This window comes from Sceloporus occidentalis, unplaced genomic scaffold (genome assembly GCF_023333645.1).
Source record: "Sceloporus occidentalis isolate IW3139 unplaced genomic scaffold, rSceOcc1.0.p SCAF_4, whole genome shotgun sequence".
In the NCBI taxonomy this organism is placed as follows: domain Eukaryota; kingdom Metazoa; phylum Chordata; class Lepidosauria; order Squamata; family Phrynosomatidae; genus Sceloporus; species Sceloporus occidentalis.
Genome location: NW_028316984.1, coordinates 38702299 through 38718138, shown reverse-complemented (window position 1 = coordinate 38718138; position 15840 = coordinate 38702299). Strand labels below are relative to the sequence as shown.

The 15840-nt window shown below is 41.0% G+C and overlaps 1 protein-coding gene across 7 annotated transcripts in view; it reads left to right on the top strand.

The window, feature by feature from the left end:
- Positions 1–15840, top strand: part of MYO3B (myosin IIIB) — a 395071-nt gene that overhangs the window by 293578 nt on the left and 85653 nt on the right. For all 7 annotated transcript variants that reach the window (XM_089519779.1, XM_089519780.1, XM_089519778.1 and 4 more), the window contains one exon: positions 8720–8834. In XM_089519779.1, coding sequence (XP_089375905.1) covers positions 8720–8834 — 115 coding nt within the window. The remainder of the gene's footprint in view (positions 1–8719; positions 8835–15840) is intronic.

The following is a 15840-nucleotide window of genomic DNA, read 5'->3' as shown; positions in this document are numbered from 1 at the left end:
TTTATAATATTCTGATGGGAAACCATCTGCACCTGTTGCTTTCCTGGTTTTACTTTTTTGTATTACTTCCCTGATTTCCTGTAATGAGAGCTCTTTGTTTAATATTTCTCTTTGTTCATCAGAGATAATCTGAATATCTTTGTCTGCTAAATAGTTTACAATTTGACCTGCTTGGATATTATCCTCTTGAAATAATGTAGACTAATATTTGAAAAGGTTTTATTTTATTTTACTTGTTTAGAATGTATCTTATCATCCTCTCTCAGATTTATGATGGATTTTTTCTCAAGTTCTTTCCTTAATTTATAGGCTAAAAATTTGCCTGATTTATTAGCCGATTCAATAATCTGAGCATATTTTAGTTTCTTATTTACTTTTCGACTAAGAGTAGTGATGTCTGTTTCTGAATAATTTCAGTTTCCTCTAATATTGATATCATTTTTAAGTGTTCTAGGTAATGAAAGACTTCTTTGCGTTTTAGTAATCTGTTTATTCCTTTAACATGCCATGACAAGATTTTTATAGCTTTATTCATAATCAGTGTTAAGAACTTTTCCTTCTGGGTCTAGGTCTATAGCAAAGTACAATAATATCCAAAATTCATAGAACAGTGATACCTTTATTGGACCAACCAAAATGCACTAAATACATGTCTCAGGCTTTCAAAGCTCTACAGGCTTACAAATCATATGGGAGAGAAAAAAAATATTATGATGTTAGTCACAGGCTTGCGGCTTGCAACATGTATTTTATGCATTGGGTTTGATCCACTAAATTTTGTGGATTTTAGCTTTCTCTTGGTTTCCAGAAAGCTGAATTACACACCAAGTGACTGCCAAGCCTATGTTCCAAATGGAGGGAGGGGTCTGATAAGAGAAAATGACCTGTCCATGGTAGGTATCCCACCTGTGTTTCCAAAGCTGAGGGTACCCAGTGCAGAGGCTCTTGTTACAAACATACTTATGTAGTGCGGTTTCATTTTTAAGATGCAATACAGATGAAGAGGAAATGCAGGCTGCTTTGGGGATAGATTACATAGCTTCTTTAAAGTTTGGACTGAAATCTGTAGCAGATTCACTGTCCCGCTGATATGGAAGCCACCAGCCACACCTGGATTACATGGACTTGATATAAGCCAGGGCATCATAGGCAGGTGCAGGCTGCACCAGGTGATACCCTAAGGGAGGGTGACACCACTGCTCCCCAAACATCTGCCTTTTGTCAGAAACAAGCTATAACACTGCGTCTGTAGACCAATGAAGAATTAGATTGATATTCAATTCTAAGGAAGATGCTTTAAAAACCAAAACACATATGCATTGTTATTATATACAGTTCACCATTTATAGTGGAAACACTAAGTGTGTACCAATATGTCTTGTATGTTTGGGATGGGCCAAGTGGTACCTTCCAGGGAGTATTGGGCCACAACTCCCATCAGCCTCAATGATGAGAATACTGAGAGTTGCAGTCCAGCATTATCTGGAAGTCCTCGCTTTGCCCACCCATGCTATATGTGCTAATGATAGTCATCTGTCTTCATAATTTTCTTGACACATAAAATTTAACAATAACATGTCTCTGTTTTATTACATTTGAAACCTGCAACTTGCAGAACTGCTAATAAAGCAGGGAATGTTGGAAACATGTATTGAGTTTCCATTTGCCTTGATTCAACCATTTTATTGCCTTTTGTAAGGTTATTGTTTGAGAATGTTTTATTATGTCTGTAAGGAAGAATGGAAGCACTGTTTTTAATGCTTATTTATTATGTGGAGTAAAAAATCTCATTATCACTCATTTTTTTGCATTGATTCCTCTTTTCTTCTACTAACTTACTTTTTTAAAATATCTGTCATAGATTCATGCGAAAATGGGGCTCAAGGTGGCTACCAATAATAACATTCAAATATAAACAAAGTATAATTGTTCCCTCAATAAAAATAGTGGGTCTGCAATGGAGGGAGGGACAAGCTCCAGGGATCTCAGGAGCAATTTTCTGCCTCTGGACTCACAACAGGCCCTACCAGCCCAAAGAATGAAGCCAAAAATGGCCAAAAGTTCATTTTCATTTTTTAAAAAAGATTTTTAGGAAGTGTTTTGGCAAAGCAAGATGTGGACTGTGCATACATGCCTTGTTCGGCAAGGATGAAAAACATAAAAAATGAGGTGCATACAGTATGACCTGTCAGCTACAAGTTGTATACCTCTCTAGGGAGGTCAGGATGGTTCCATCCCTGCTGTCCTTCTGGCAACAGATAAAAATGTTTTTATGCCGCCAGGCTTTCGGAAGATATGGATGCTGGTTGTTGTTTTTTTTAAGTTTTAAACTTTAAATTTTAATAGCGTAATGTTTTTAATTGTTTGAATTGTTTAATTGTTTTTTTAAACTTCTATTTTGCATGTTTTATAGTGTTTTAACCTGGACTGTTTTAGATTTGTTAGGTGCCTTGAGTCCCTATACTAAGAGGAAGGCAGGATATAAATAAACATAATAATAATAATAATAATAATAATAATAATAATAATAATACCCTGGTCTACAGTGTTATGGCCTGGGGCTCATTGGCGTATCATTTTCTCCTAGAAGAATGAGAAGATAGGAGCTTTTTTGTCTGTCCAACCTGAACCATGGTTTGGATAACTTGTACATCTCAGCACATTTTAAAAGCGTGCAGCCATCAGAGCTTCTGCGGGTAACCATATTCTTGTTATGCAACAGATTTGTTTTCTGTGAACAACAGTATTGAAAATAGGCAATGGGCATGTAACTTTTAACCCCAAGTGACTAACAATATAAGAATGATGTCCATTTCAGATGTGCCCATTTGTCTCTTCATTAGAAAGCTGAAGAGCAGAATCTAATGCATTATTGCTGTGGATCTAAGAATATTACTGAATGCGTGTGGTGAAAATAAAGTGGCAGCTGGTGATCATTCTTCACTGATGTGAGGATTGTTACTGGAGGCACTAGCAAGCATGTCTGCTAATTTCACACTCCTTGAGCCAAGCGCTTGGTGTCAAAATCAGGCCTAGTCAACAAGGCAGATAGCTGTGATACACAATCCACCTGAGTCCAGCAGGGTGACCAGATGTCCTCACTGCAAAGGAGGACAGAGCACCACAAAATGAAGAAAAATGGAGGACATGACAAACAAAAAGCTAAAAACACTTATGTAAATGTAAATTCACGTCTGTTTGCCCTAGACTCCACCCTCCTTCCTCCCCTCCAACATTCTCCTCTCTTCTCTTCTCTTCTCTTCTCTTTTCATTGTTTTCATTACATACAATCATTTAAAAACTGCCTGCCACGTATCTGTTAAAGCCTGTAATCTGGAGTCTTTCAGGGGTTGGGGAGATATGCCAGCCCTAATTCCACACCACAAACATCATTGAAAATAGAGTGATTAAAAGCTGGATTATTAAGTCTAAGCACTCAAAGCTTGAATGGATGAATGTGTCAATTTTGTTTTTTATACTTTCATTTCTTTTAAAAAAAATCAAATTCTATTGAATTTGTAAATTTTGCAGAGTTCTTAGCAAAAGCCAAGCTGAAAGAAATTTTCACCTATTTCTATTTTGTGGGAATCTTCATTGGGAAATGCATCATATCTCTCTGATTCTACATTGAACAAAGTAATCCTGTATGCTGTGTTTCAGACACATGCCTATTTGCATGGCTTTGCTGCTGGCATTATTTGTTCAGTAAAATGAGGAGGAAGGAGCATGGAACTCCTTTTTTTCCCCTTCAGCAACCAGTTTTCCCAGTGGGCTGCTTTGAGAAAGGAGTGGGGGTGCTGGGAAAGGGCTTGAATCCTTGGCAAGTTCTAGTGCTGCCAGCTGCTGCAACGTCCCTCGACGGGTGGGTGAATCTGTTTACTCTCTTCCATATTTTAGTCCTTTTTAAAAGCTGTTCTAACTTTTCTGTTTACTGTATATAGTTCGTACCTGTCTGTTTATGTAGGAATCTGCTAATATTATATCTTCCTATAAAAATTTCCAATGTAACAAAAAATTTCTCCATCCTTGTTTCTTCCACTTCTGTCTCAGTGTTTCTGGATTCAGAAATATGAGGAGGGAATAGTTCTGTTCATGCCAGCCAATTTCTTTTTATCATAAATACAAAAGTTTGCCTTGTAAGACCCAAAGTATCCTTTTAAAATCTGTATTATGTCTATTTATAACAGGGGTGGGCAATTGTGGGAAGCTAGCCCCCTAGCAGACCCAAGTGGGCTATACCCCTCCACCTCAACTCGCATCACAAAGCAATCCAATTTTGTCCCCAATGCCCTCTAGGGGCTGTGTGGGCCATTTTTACCATCCTGGGCCATTTTAGCCAAGGAGAAGGCTTTTTCAAAACCAGAGATGACTTAATGTCACTTCCAGTTTATTCCCAGGTTGTTGATTTGGGGGGGGGGGGAGCTTTTCTGTGCATATAATAAAGCAGGGGGGTTCCAAGATCTGGTGAAAATGACCCTTTGAGTTGCTTGAGAGAAGTACTGCATGGATCAGTGGGAGCAGAGTATAAATGGTGATGATTTTTATTCCACTGGTACTCCATGTAGCCACCAAGATTAAAGAAAGTGCTGTGAAATGTAGTCATGTACTGCTGATCTGCCTAGAGTGTTTCTCCATGTGGTTGTATCCACAATTCTAAAACTTGCCAATAATGTCAGAATGAACTACTCTTTAGGCTGAAAGTGGATAATAGGTATTTCTTTATAACCAGATGGGTAGAAACTCCTTTTATTAGGAGAGTAATATGCTGCAGATGTTACATGTATAGTTAGTAGTGCAGGCAAGATTTATATGTTACATTATAAATGGCACAGTCCAAAGTCAACATATCCATCTAAGCTAAAGGAGCTGGTTGCCTCAGGCAGCTGTTTTGGGGAAATCATAAAAGGACAGCAAAATAGTTTATTATGAAATATAATAAGTTAATGTGAATAATATTATTTAGTATGCATTACCCATTATTATCCATTTTTACTACCAGGGAAATGAAAGAGTTTTCTTTAGCTATGAAAATATCCTAACTGGCACTGGTTATATTGTAATATTGGGCTTATCTACACCAGTGGAAAATGCTGTACTCACCCGAGTACACTCCTGATGACATACTTCCAGGAAGGTTCCGTGTTCTTAATAATAATAATAATAATAATAATAATAATATTTATTTGTATACCGCCCTCTGGCAAACCAATCCGGGCGGTTAACAACAGTAAAATATAAAATATGACAATTAAAAACACTTTATCCCTCCCCCCCTTAAGACAGTATTAAACAGTATAACATATTAAAACACAATATCAATGCATAAAAACAATTAAAAACTAAACTAAAAACCCTGATATCCCTCTGTTGATCCTCAACCATCATTAAGATGGGGCCACGGGAGGAATGAGGGAATCAGGGAACCTGGGCCAGGATGGTTAATCTGGAAAGGCCTGTCGGAAGAGATCCGTCTTGACCGCTTTTTTAAAGCTGTCTAATGATGTTATCTGACGGATCTCATTCGGCAGATCGTTCCAGAGTTTAGGGGTGACAGCAGAGAACGCCCTCTGGTAGGTCGACGCAAGCCTAGATTTTAGAGGCTGCAGTAAGTTCCTCCCAGAGGATTGGAGAGCGCGGGGAGGATTGTACGGGAGGAGGCGGTCCCTGAGATAGCTTGGACCCAAGCCATTTAGGGCTTTAAAGGTGATAACCAACACCTTGTACTGGGCCCGGAAGCTGATAGGCAGCCAGTGGAGGGACCTCAAAACCGGAGTAATGTGGTCCCTCCTAGATGTTCCTGAGACAAGCCTGGCTGCCATATTTTGAACCAGCTGTAATTTCCGAGTCAAGCACAGGGGTAGCCCCATGTAGAGTGCATTACAGAAGTCAAGGCGTGAGGTTACCAGCGCGTGCACAACCGTCTCGAGATCCCTTACTTCCAGAAAAGGGCGCAGCTGGCGTATCAGCCGAAGCTGATAACAGGCACTCCTGACCGTCGCATTTACCTGATTTGTCATCAGGAGCGACTAGTCAAGGAGCACCCCCAGACTGCGAACACAGTCATTGGAGGAGAGTGTGACCCCATCCAGGACTGGAGGTTGCAACCCAATTCTTGGTTTCGGGGCCGCTACCATGAGCACCTCTGTCTTGTCTGGATTCAGTTTCAATCTGTTTTTCCTCATCCAGCCCATTACCGCCTGAAGACATTCATTGAGAGAAGAGATGCCATCGGAATTCGAGGCCGACGAACAAGATACAGAGAAATAGATTTGGGTGTCATCAGCGTACTGATAACACCCAGCACCATGACTCCATATTATCTCACCCAGCGGCTTCATATAGATGTTAAATAACAACAGGGACAAAATAGCCCCCTGAGGAACCCCACAAGTGAGGTACCTCTTACTGGAGCTACAGTCCCCAAGTAGCACCCTCTGAGACCTGCCAGAGAGGAAGGACCGGAACCACTGCAAAGCAGTGCCCCCGATACCTAACCCCCTCAGGCGGTCCAAGAGGATGCCGTGATCTATAGTATCAAAAGCCGCTGAGAGGTCTAAGAGCACCAACAGGGTCACACTCCCCCTGTCAATGCTCAGACGCAGATCGTCGGTCAAGGCAACCATGGCAGTCTCAACCCCAAAGCCTGTCCTAAAGCCAGTTTGAAATGGGTCTAGATAATCAGTTTCATCCAAGACAGCTTGGAGCTGAAGGGCAACCGCCCTCTCGATCACCTTGCTCAAAAATGGCAGCAATGACACCGGCCTATAATTCCTCATATCCAGGGGGTCTAGGGAAGGTTTTTTCAGGAGTGGCCTAACCGCCGCTTCCTTTAAACAAGATGGAACATGTCCTTCCCTGAAGGATGCACCGATGATATCCGTGAGGAATCTCATCAATGCATCCCCCCCCCTGGACGGCCAGCCATGATGGGCAAGGGTCGAGAGGGCAAGTTGTCTTCCTCACCTTACCAAGCAGCTTGTCCACGTCATCAGTACTCACAGATTGGAGCTGATCCAGTATGACTACATCGGCGGAGTCACTGGACGCCTCACCTGTCGACTCTGTTTCAACGGTGGCATCTAAGTCGGCTCTTATCTGAGAGATTTTGTCTGCAAAGAAGTTGTTAAACGTGTCACAGCAGGCCGTCGTCGGGTTAAGTAAGGGATTTGGCGCAGGGGGCACCTGCGTCATTTCCCTCACCACCTTAAACAGCTCTGCTGGACGGGACTCTGCAGATGCAATATGTGCAGAGGAGAAGGCTCTCTTCGCTGCACGTATTGCCTCCCTATAGGAACAAAGAAAGTTCCTATGGTGCGTTCTGTCGGATAAGAGTCGAGTCTTCCGCCACCTGCGCTCTAGCCGTCGTCCAAACCGCTTCATCTTCCTCAGCTCTGGCGTGAACCAGGGCCTCCGATTTGGGGCGGGATGGCAAGGGCGCTTGGGAGCAATCGTGTCGATAGCCCTTCTTCTGCCCTTAACTCGACTTTGCTCCAAACAAAACAAAGTTGGGGAAAATCCTGGTGTTTCCTGGAAACTCCAGAATCACCTTGAGTTCTTTTGACATCTGGACTGCTGGATCAGATCTTATTCAGCCTGATCCAGTTGTCCACATTCCAAGAGCCATGCCATCCCCCTTCCCAACACTGAGCAGTACTGGGAAAGAGAATGGTCTGTTTTCAAGACTGCTGCTGTTGCTACCTCCTGATAGGCAGGATTTCCATGTAAAGTCTTCCCAAATCTGGATAGAATTTCTGACCTCAGCAAAAGTGGCGGCACACTGGGCAGACTTTACACAGAGCTCATGCCCATGAGGAAGTGGCCATAGCTCTGAAAAAAGGGAATGGGCCAGCAGCGCTGATGCACTGTTGGCTCACTTTGTCCCCATGCACAATGACACGCCATTGCATTGGATTTGGCCTGGTGTGTATGGTCGCCATCATGGTCGATCTGGGACCAGTCCAGGACATAAAGCTCTGACCTGGGCCTGGATTAAGCAGCCAGTGTGACAGCCAATTAAGTGTTCCATTGTCTTCCTTAGATATCAAAATAACTTAACTGGCACTGGGCCGCTCGACTTAGGGATGGGAATGGTGTTTGCTGCTCTGCCAGGCAACAAAATATCTTGAGCTACCATTGATTTGTGCCAGTTCTCAAGTTTCTTGCACACTCTACCATGATGAACAGCCAGAATCTAAAAAGATAGAGCTTTTTATGAAAGACCAGGCTTAATTCTGAATGGGTGGAGTCATCAAAACAAGGGAGCAGGTTTACCTCTCACCAAGATAGTTAACCCCCCCCCCCCCAGTAATTTGAGTGCTATACTTGGAGACATTGTTGTTGTTGCGGGGATAAGGGCTGGTGGTCCCACAAAGAAGTGAAATGTGTAGTAAACTGAGAGTACATGGGATGCTTATCATATCTGAATTTTCCCACTACCCATCCCAAATATTTTGTTAGTACTGAGGATAAGTGGTTCTATTTAGTCCACAGCCATTCTGGTTGGCCCAGTCCTTCTGCCACCACTCCCAGAGTAGGCCTTGTTGAGAGATTTCATTTGTGATAGTAAACCAAGTAGGCTGTAGAGGCTACAGAATTGAAATTAATTAACAGAAATGATCTTTGTTTCACCAGACTTAAACAAAAAATAATAATCCCGTGCTGCAGAAAATCAGGGATTCTTAGTTCACACCTAATCATATTTTTCTTAATGTTTACTTAGCTTTCAGGGGATATTTAGCTTGCAAAACCTACACAAGAATGAAGAACAGCACTGGCTATTCAACTGATACAGAGTCAATGAGCTTTGCTTCCAATATGAGTAGTGAAGAAAACTGGTAAGTGTTATTTATTTTATATAAAGAATGATGAGAGAAAAAGACTGAGACCATTATTGTGGTTGTACTAGAACACATTTTGGGGTGGTTGAGGAGCCACAGGGGAAATCTCATTTCATCCACAGTGGACAAACTGACCGCCACACTTAATACTAACCAAAGTGTATGGAAACAGTCATCTTTTCCACTAATGCCAATTGCCTCACTGGGATGTTTGCCACCTTAAATGACAGCAAATGCACAAACAGAGTGGGAAGCTGTAGCTCGTCCTACCACCTGATAGATGTGTTGCTAGTACGTGTTTGCAAATTTTTAATGTTTTCTTTAAAAGGTAATATTTGAAGCAGCCTCTTATAGGTCCTTCATTCTGTGAGTGCTAGAAGATGCATTGAGTTCCCAGGAAAAGGAGTAATAACTGAAAATTAGACACAGTGAGAGTAATGTAGTGGTTTGAGCATTGGACTACAACCTTGGGCAAGTCACACACTCTCAAGCTCAGAGAACAGCAAAGGGAAATCACCTCTGAAGAATCTTGCCAAGAAAACTCTTTAATAGAAGCACCTTATGGTTGTCATAAGATGAAAATGGTTTGAAGGTACACAACAACCACTGCTTTGGTCAATAAGGTTCGAACTCTGCTGAAAGAGAAGAATCTGACTGGAAGTTGATATAGTTGATTAAGACCTTGTGCAGATCCCTGGCTGACACCTTCTCACATATAGCAAAGGGAACTGAAGTGAGAGCTTCAGCAGGTTGAAAAGGCCTTTGGAGACCTAATGAAGGCTGGTAGCATTGGATGACAGGGCTGCACTGGAAGAAAGTCCTCTGGGTTTGATGGATCTGTTAAATGTATAATCTAATCTGAAAGAAAGAGCCAGCACTGCTTAGTGGTTTGAGTTTTGGACTATCATTCTCTAGACCAGAGTTTGAATCCCAAGTCAGCTATGGAAACCCACAGGGTAATGAGCAGGTCACTCTCTCTCAGCCTCAGAGGAAAGCAGAGACAAACCCCATTTTATTAAGAAAACCCCATGATAGATTTGCCATAGGGTTGCCATAAATTGGAAATGACTTTTAGACAGGCAACAGGGCTCTGTCCTGGGCCCAGTGCTATTCAACATCTTTATCAATGACCTGGATGACAGAATTGGGAGCATACTTATCAAATTTGCAGATGACACCAAATTAGGGGGAATAGCTAATACCCCAGAGGACAGGATTAAGATTCAAAATGACCTGAATAGACTAGAAAGCTGGGCCAAAGCTAACAAAATGAAATTCAACACAGAGAAATGTAAGGTACTGCACTTAGGGCGGAAAAATAAAATGCACAGATATAAGATGGGTGACACCTGGCTGAATGAAACTACGTGTGAAAGGGATCTAGGAGTCCAAGTAGACAACAAGTTGAACATGAGTGAACAGTGTGATGCGGCAGCTAAAAAGGCCAATGCTATTTTAGGCTGCATCAATAGAAGTATAGTGTCTAGATCAAGAGAAGTAATAGTGCCACTGTATTCTGCTTTGGTCAGGCCCCACCTAGAATATTGTGTCCAGTTCTGGGCGCCACAATTCAAAAAGGACATTGAGAAACTGGAGCGTGTCCAAAGGAGGGCGACAAAAATGGTGAAGGGTCTGGAGACCATGCCCTATGAGGAACGACTTAGGGAGCTGGGGATGTTTAGCCTGGAGAAAAGAAGGTTAAGAGGTGATATGATAGCCCTGTTTAAATATTTGAAAGGATGTCATATTGAGGAGGGAGCAAGCTTGTTTTCTGCTGCTCCAGAGAACATGACCCGGAACAATGGATGCAAGCTACAGGAAAAGAGATTCCACCTGAACATTAGGAGGAACTTCCTGACAGTAAGGGCTGTTCGGCAGTGGAATGCACTTCCTCGGAAGGTGATAGAGTCTCCTTCCTTGGAGGTCTTTAAACAGAGGCTGGATGGCCATCTGTCAGGGATGCTTTGATCTGGATTTCCTGCATGGCAGGGGGTTGGACTGGATGGCCCTAGTGGTCTCTTCCAACTCTACGATTCTATGATTCTATGAACAGCAACAAATCTGAAAGGAGCTGATAAGCGAGATACAGACTCTTACTCCAAGCATCCTTTGAGACTGACAGGCTACTGAAAAATACACCACATGAAAAGGCCATGTTCTTGTGACTAATTAATGCCCCGTCACTGGTATGATTACACAGAGCAAGGCAAGGTGTGGACTCAAGGTTGGGGGAGTTTCATAGGAACAACAACAACAACAACATATTTATTTCTTACCCGCCTCTCCCTATGGATTGAAGTGGGGAACAACAACAATTAACAGATATATGACATCAGTTAAAGCACATCAGTTAAAGCACACATCAGTTTAACAGGACAAATGTTGATTCACTTGCACTCATAAGACAAAAATGGCTCTTATAGTGAATCTTGTAATGAATCAGATGACTGGCATATTTAGCTAACAATGTATACCTTCACTTACTTTGTTCTTATGTACAAGAATGAAAAAAAAATTGAAGTCTTATTGTAATGAGAGTATTTATACATTCTTCTGTTATTGTTAACATTTTAGGACTTTTTTGCAAAATATTTCATAAGGGTATTTTTGCACCTCAAAATAATGTTTCTGTACAAAACAAACATGTTCTTTTGTGTGTGTGTGGGGGGGGGGGCTGTTGCTGCTGCTGCTCCTGAAGAAAAAACACAGCCATTATGTTCTTTTCTTCCAGAAGAAAATATCTTGCAGCAGTTGTGATTTTTCCACGAAGTGTCTTGACGTATTGAGACACCCTCTTTCATTCAGGGTGGGAACATTTGTGAATATTTTTCTATTCATACATCAAACTTAGTATTGTCTGAAATGATTTCCAACATTGGGTTACCAAGTGTTGTTAAACTATAATTTCCATCCTCCAGTTCCACCATAGCCAATTATCAAAGGTGTTGGGAGTTGTTATCTGGCCCTGTCATGAACTACTAGTTTACACTTTCTAGCAGTGGCCCTTCAGGACAGCTGAAGATGCCAGGAATTGAACCTGGAACCTCTTGCATGCAAAGCATATGCTCTAACAGTCATGGGTCTTCCCCTAAATTTCTTATAGATCAAGGTGATTCCTAAGATACTGCTGTCCTAGACTGTTAGAGATTAAAGATCAAAAACAGTACTTTGAACTGTGCTCTGAAACAAGTAGGCCAACGGGGCAGATGGTATAATATCTAAGTGATGTGTTTCAATCTGCCAGCTTTCTGGCAGCCATTGCCTAAACTAACTGAAGCTTCTGAACCCATTGATCTTCAGAAGCAGCCCCATAGAGTGTGCATTACTGTTGTTGACATTGAAATATGTATTCTTTCTGTCTCTGTTGCTGTGAGAGTGGAGATACTTCATTAATTTCTAAGCAGAGCTCCCATCAAATGTTAGGGCATGTGAGAGTTATCAGCTGTTGTTGTATTCAAGATGGATGAATCTGTGAATGCTATTTTCATACAAGTGAAAGACCAGCTGTTTCCATGACTAAGCTTCATTTATGTTAGTACATCTGATCTGATGAAGGTGGGGCTGTCTCTATCATTTTTACTATGACAAACATAGCTATGCTTTAAACAAGACACTGATCCTATGTTGAAATGTTTATTTCTATGGTAAAAATATTTGAAGTGTTACAAAATGAATCACAGAGCAATACTAGTGTAACTGTATAAGCAGTAGTGTTTAGATCCTGAGATAATTTAAGAATATTGCCTTTGGTTTCAAGCCTAATTTGAGATATTTCTTCATTCTTTCGGAAGATTACTCATGCCATCCCACATAGTTCAGAATCCCACCACCACCACCTTCCAGAGAGGCTTTCAGGAAGGGCAAGGGTGGTTGTAAGGGGGAATAGAAGAGTGAATGTTTTCTCCCATAAACTTATATTCTCACATTGGGATCTTGGTTGTACCTACTCAGGATGATTTTTCCATTGTATAGTTGTACTCAAGGATGCAAAAGACCAGAATCTCCTTCCTTCCTTCCTTCCTTCCTTCCTTCCTTCCTTCCTTCCTCTCTTTGTTTCATCAACCTAACTTTTTGGCTTGAATACATATTCTAGACTAGAGTTAGCCAAAGAAGTAATTTTACCTGACATCAGGCAGCCCTACCAGTCTCAAATGAAATGTAGTCAAAAGTTTGCTTATAGTTTCAATGGCCATTATCACATGACGAAAACTTCTAGTCTATTCCAAAGTCATCCCAGAGTCAGTTATGGTTATTCACGCTAATGCACAAGAGATTATCATACACAATTGCTGTCATTGTGCAGTCGTTATGAGCCCAATCCAAAGTGAACCCCGGAATAGCTAAATCTGGTGAACTACCAAATTCTCCCAGGCTGATTTGCATTGAGTTCGAAGTTGTGTTGGTGTGGAATGCATGTTTGCTTCTGTCCTGGTAGTCCCCCCCAACCTAGAAAGCTACTACAATTCCCATGAAGCTTCGCTACAATCTTGCTTCTATTTTGCTTCTGGTAGTCCTTCCACTTCTAGTGGAAAAGCAGATGTTTCCAATGGTATGGGTGTGTATACATGCACATATATATGTATATACATATACATATATACATGTGTGTGTGTGTGTGTGTGTGTGTGTGTGTGTGTGTGTAAGCATACATACATACACACACACACACACACGGGGGAAGTAATGTGTGTATATATGTATATATGTATATAAGTGTGTGTGTTGTGTGTGTGTGTGTGTGTGTGTGTGTGTGTCTGCGCCTTGAGGAGCTGAAACACACACATTCTATTTACAACTACATGTGCTTAGAGCATATAGTGGCATACCTGCTGACACTTTTCCTGGTGGCACATCTGTGCATATAGATGGATGCACCTATATATATACACACACACATATGCATAGGTGCGTCCATCTATATGTACAGATATACATGTATAAAGTGCACTTATAATGTGCATAGACCAAGTGCCTGTACCCACAGATATATATATATATATATATATATATATATATATATACACACACACACACACACACACACCCCTACATCTATATTTCACGTAGCACCTTCATTCACGTGAAACAGGACACAAGAAACAGGGGAAGTGGCTCCCTTCTTCACGACGCGTTCAGAGCCCCACTGGGCATGCACAAGGATCCCAGTTCAAATTGGAGAATCCGCATGGTATGTACTTTTGTGATCATTTATTTTGCACTCGCTCCGCTTTGCATTTGGAACGACTGCAGTGTCGCTCTTCACATGTGGTAATTACATAATTGGGCTTATTTTCGAATTGGCCCTGCTTGGCATCTCCTTCGGGATGGGGGCACATATCCCATGTATGATAATGGCCATTCAGAAGAGAAATACAGTTATTTTCAAAAGCTGTGGGTATTAGAAGGATAATACCCTACATTCAGTATTTCTTTAGGTTTTGTAGGAAATGCCTGATACTGCCTAAAGCTGCTCCTGTCAATGGAGTGCTGTTGTACAGCAAAATATATCTCTAGCTTCCAGCTTACCAGCAATGACAAATTGGTGGTCTTGATTCCGAACAATGGACTTCATCACATAGGGAATATTGGGGAATTTAAACACTGACTATCCCGTGAAAATCGTGCAATCGTGATTAACATTTTCTCACACATTGCAATTAAATTGCCATTATCCTGGGAATAAACAGGCAGTAAACAGCAACAAATCATTCACAGGCTTTCCTCGTGGCAATTTAATCACAATGTCATGTGAAAATGCTAATTGCGATTGCACAATTTTCATAGAACGATCTATGTTTAAACCCCAATTTTCCCTATATGATAATGTTCAATGCTGAACTTCATTGTTCAGCCAGTGGAAGCACAGAAGTGCAAACTGAAGAGCAGAAATCAATGAGCCAATGACTGAATGACTGAAACTTGCCAATGAACAAAGGACTGTGGATATACCGTAAACAATAGTCTAATTTGTCAGTCTTTATTGCAGGCTGCATAGCTTTGAGGAGTACCCTGTGGGAAGTTATAAGGAGCAGATGAGTGTCTTGAAGGCTATTTGAAATTTTTGAAAGGCACAAAGATCCTCAAAGATAAGTTGGGAGTGCCAAGAAAAGGTTGATGTCTAAACAGAAGCAGTAGGTGAATGGTTGGGATAGATCAGAGCAAATAGCTTAAGTGGCACAAATCTGTACATATTAATTTGTCTGTCTGTTTAGTTTTCTGTCATGCCTCACATATGCTATACATAAATCTTGATATGTGAGAGAAAAACAAAAAGAAGGATAAATTAGTTGCTAAACTAAACCTGCAATCTATTGTGGTCAAACAGAAAACTGTAAAAAAGTTTTGGACCTGACCAGTCAATTAGTTCTGGCACCATCTGAACAATTTAGATTTCTGTTTTTTTGCTCTATAATTTTATGCAAAATTATGAACTAAATTATGAACTAATGTTGATGTTTAGGCTTAGATTTGTTCTAAAATGCACATTTATGAACTGATCTAGACCAAACCTGATAGTGAGATTGACATCCTGAACATTGTTGTGCTGGTTTGAGACTAATCAGACAACTTCACCTACTTTTTTTTTTAAAAAAATGCTGATTTTGTGTCATTTCCCTTGGAGCCTGATATAAAGGACAGCAGACTCTACCAATCAGACTTTTGTTTCATTCATACGTATAACCATCAACTGGGTGACTTTCATAGTATGTTTATGGTTGTTGTTGTTGTTGTAATAGTAGTAATTGTTGTTTACTAGTAGTAGTAGTTACAATTACATTTACTTTCTTGGTAGAAATTCAAAGATATAGCTGTGTAAGTCTGTAGACAGAATCAGTATGTAGAGAGATCTTGTACCACTTTTGACACTAACTGAAAGAAAGATGTTGGCAGCATGTGTTTTCCTAGTCTTAAATCTACTTCCTCCAAATGCATCTGAGGAAGCACACTGAAGTCTATGAAAGCTCATGCTGCCAACTTCTTTCTTTCAGTTAGTTTGAAAGAT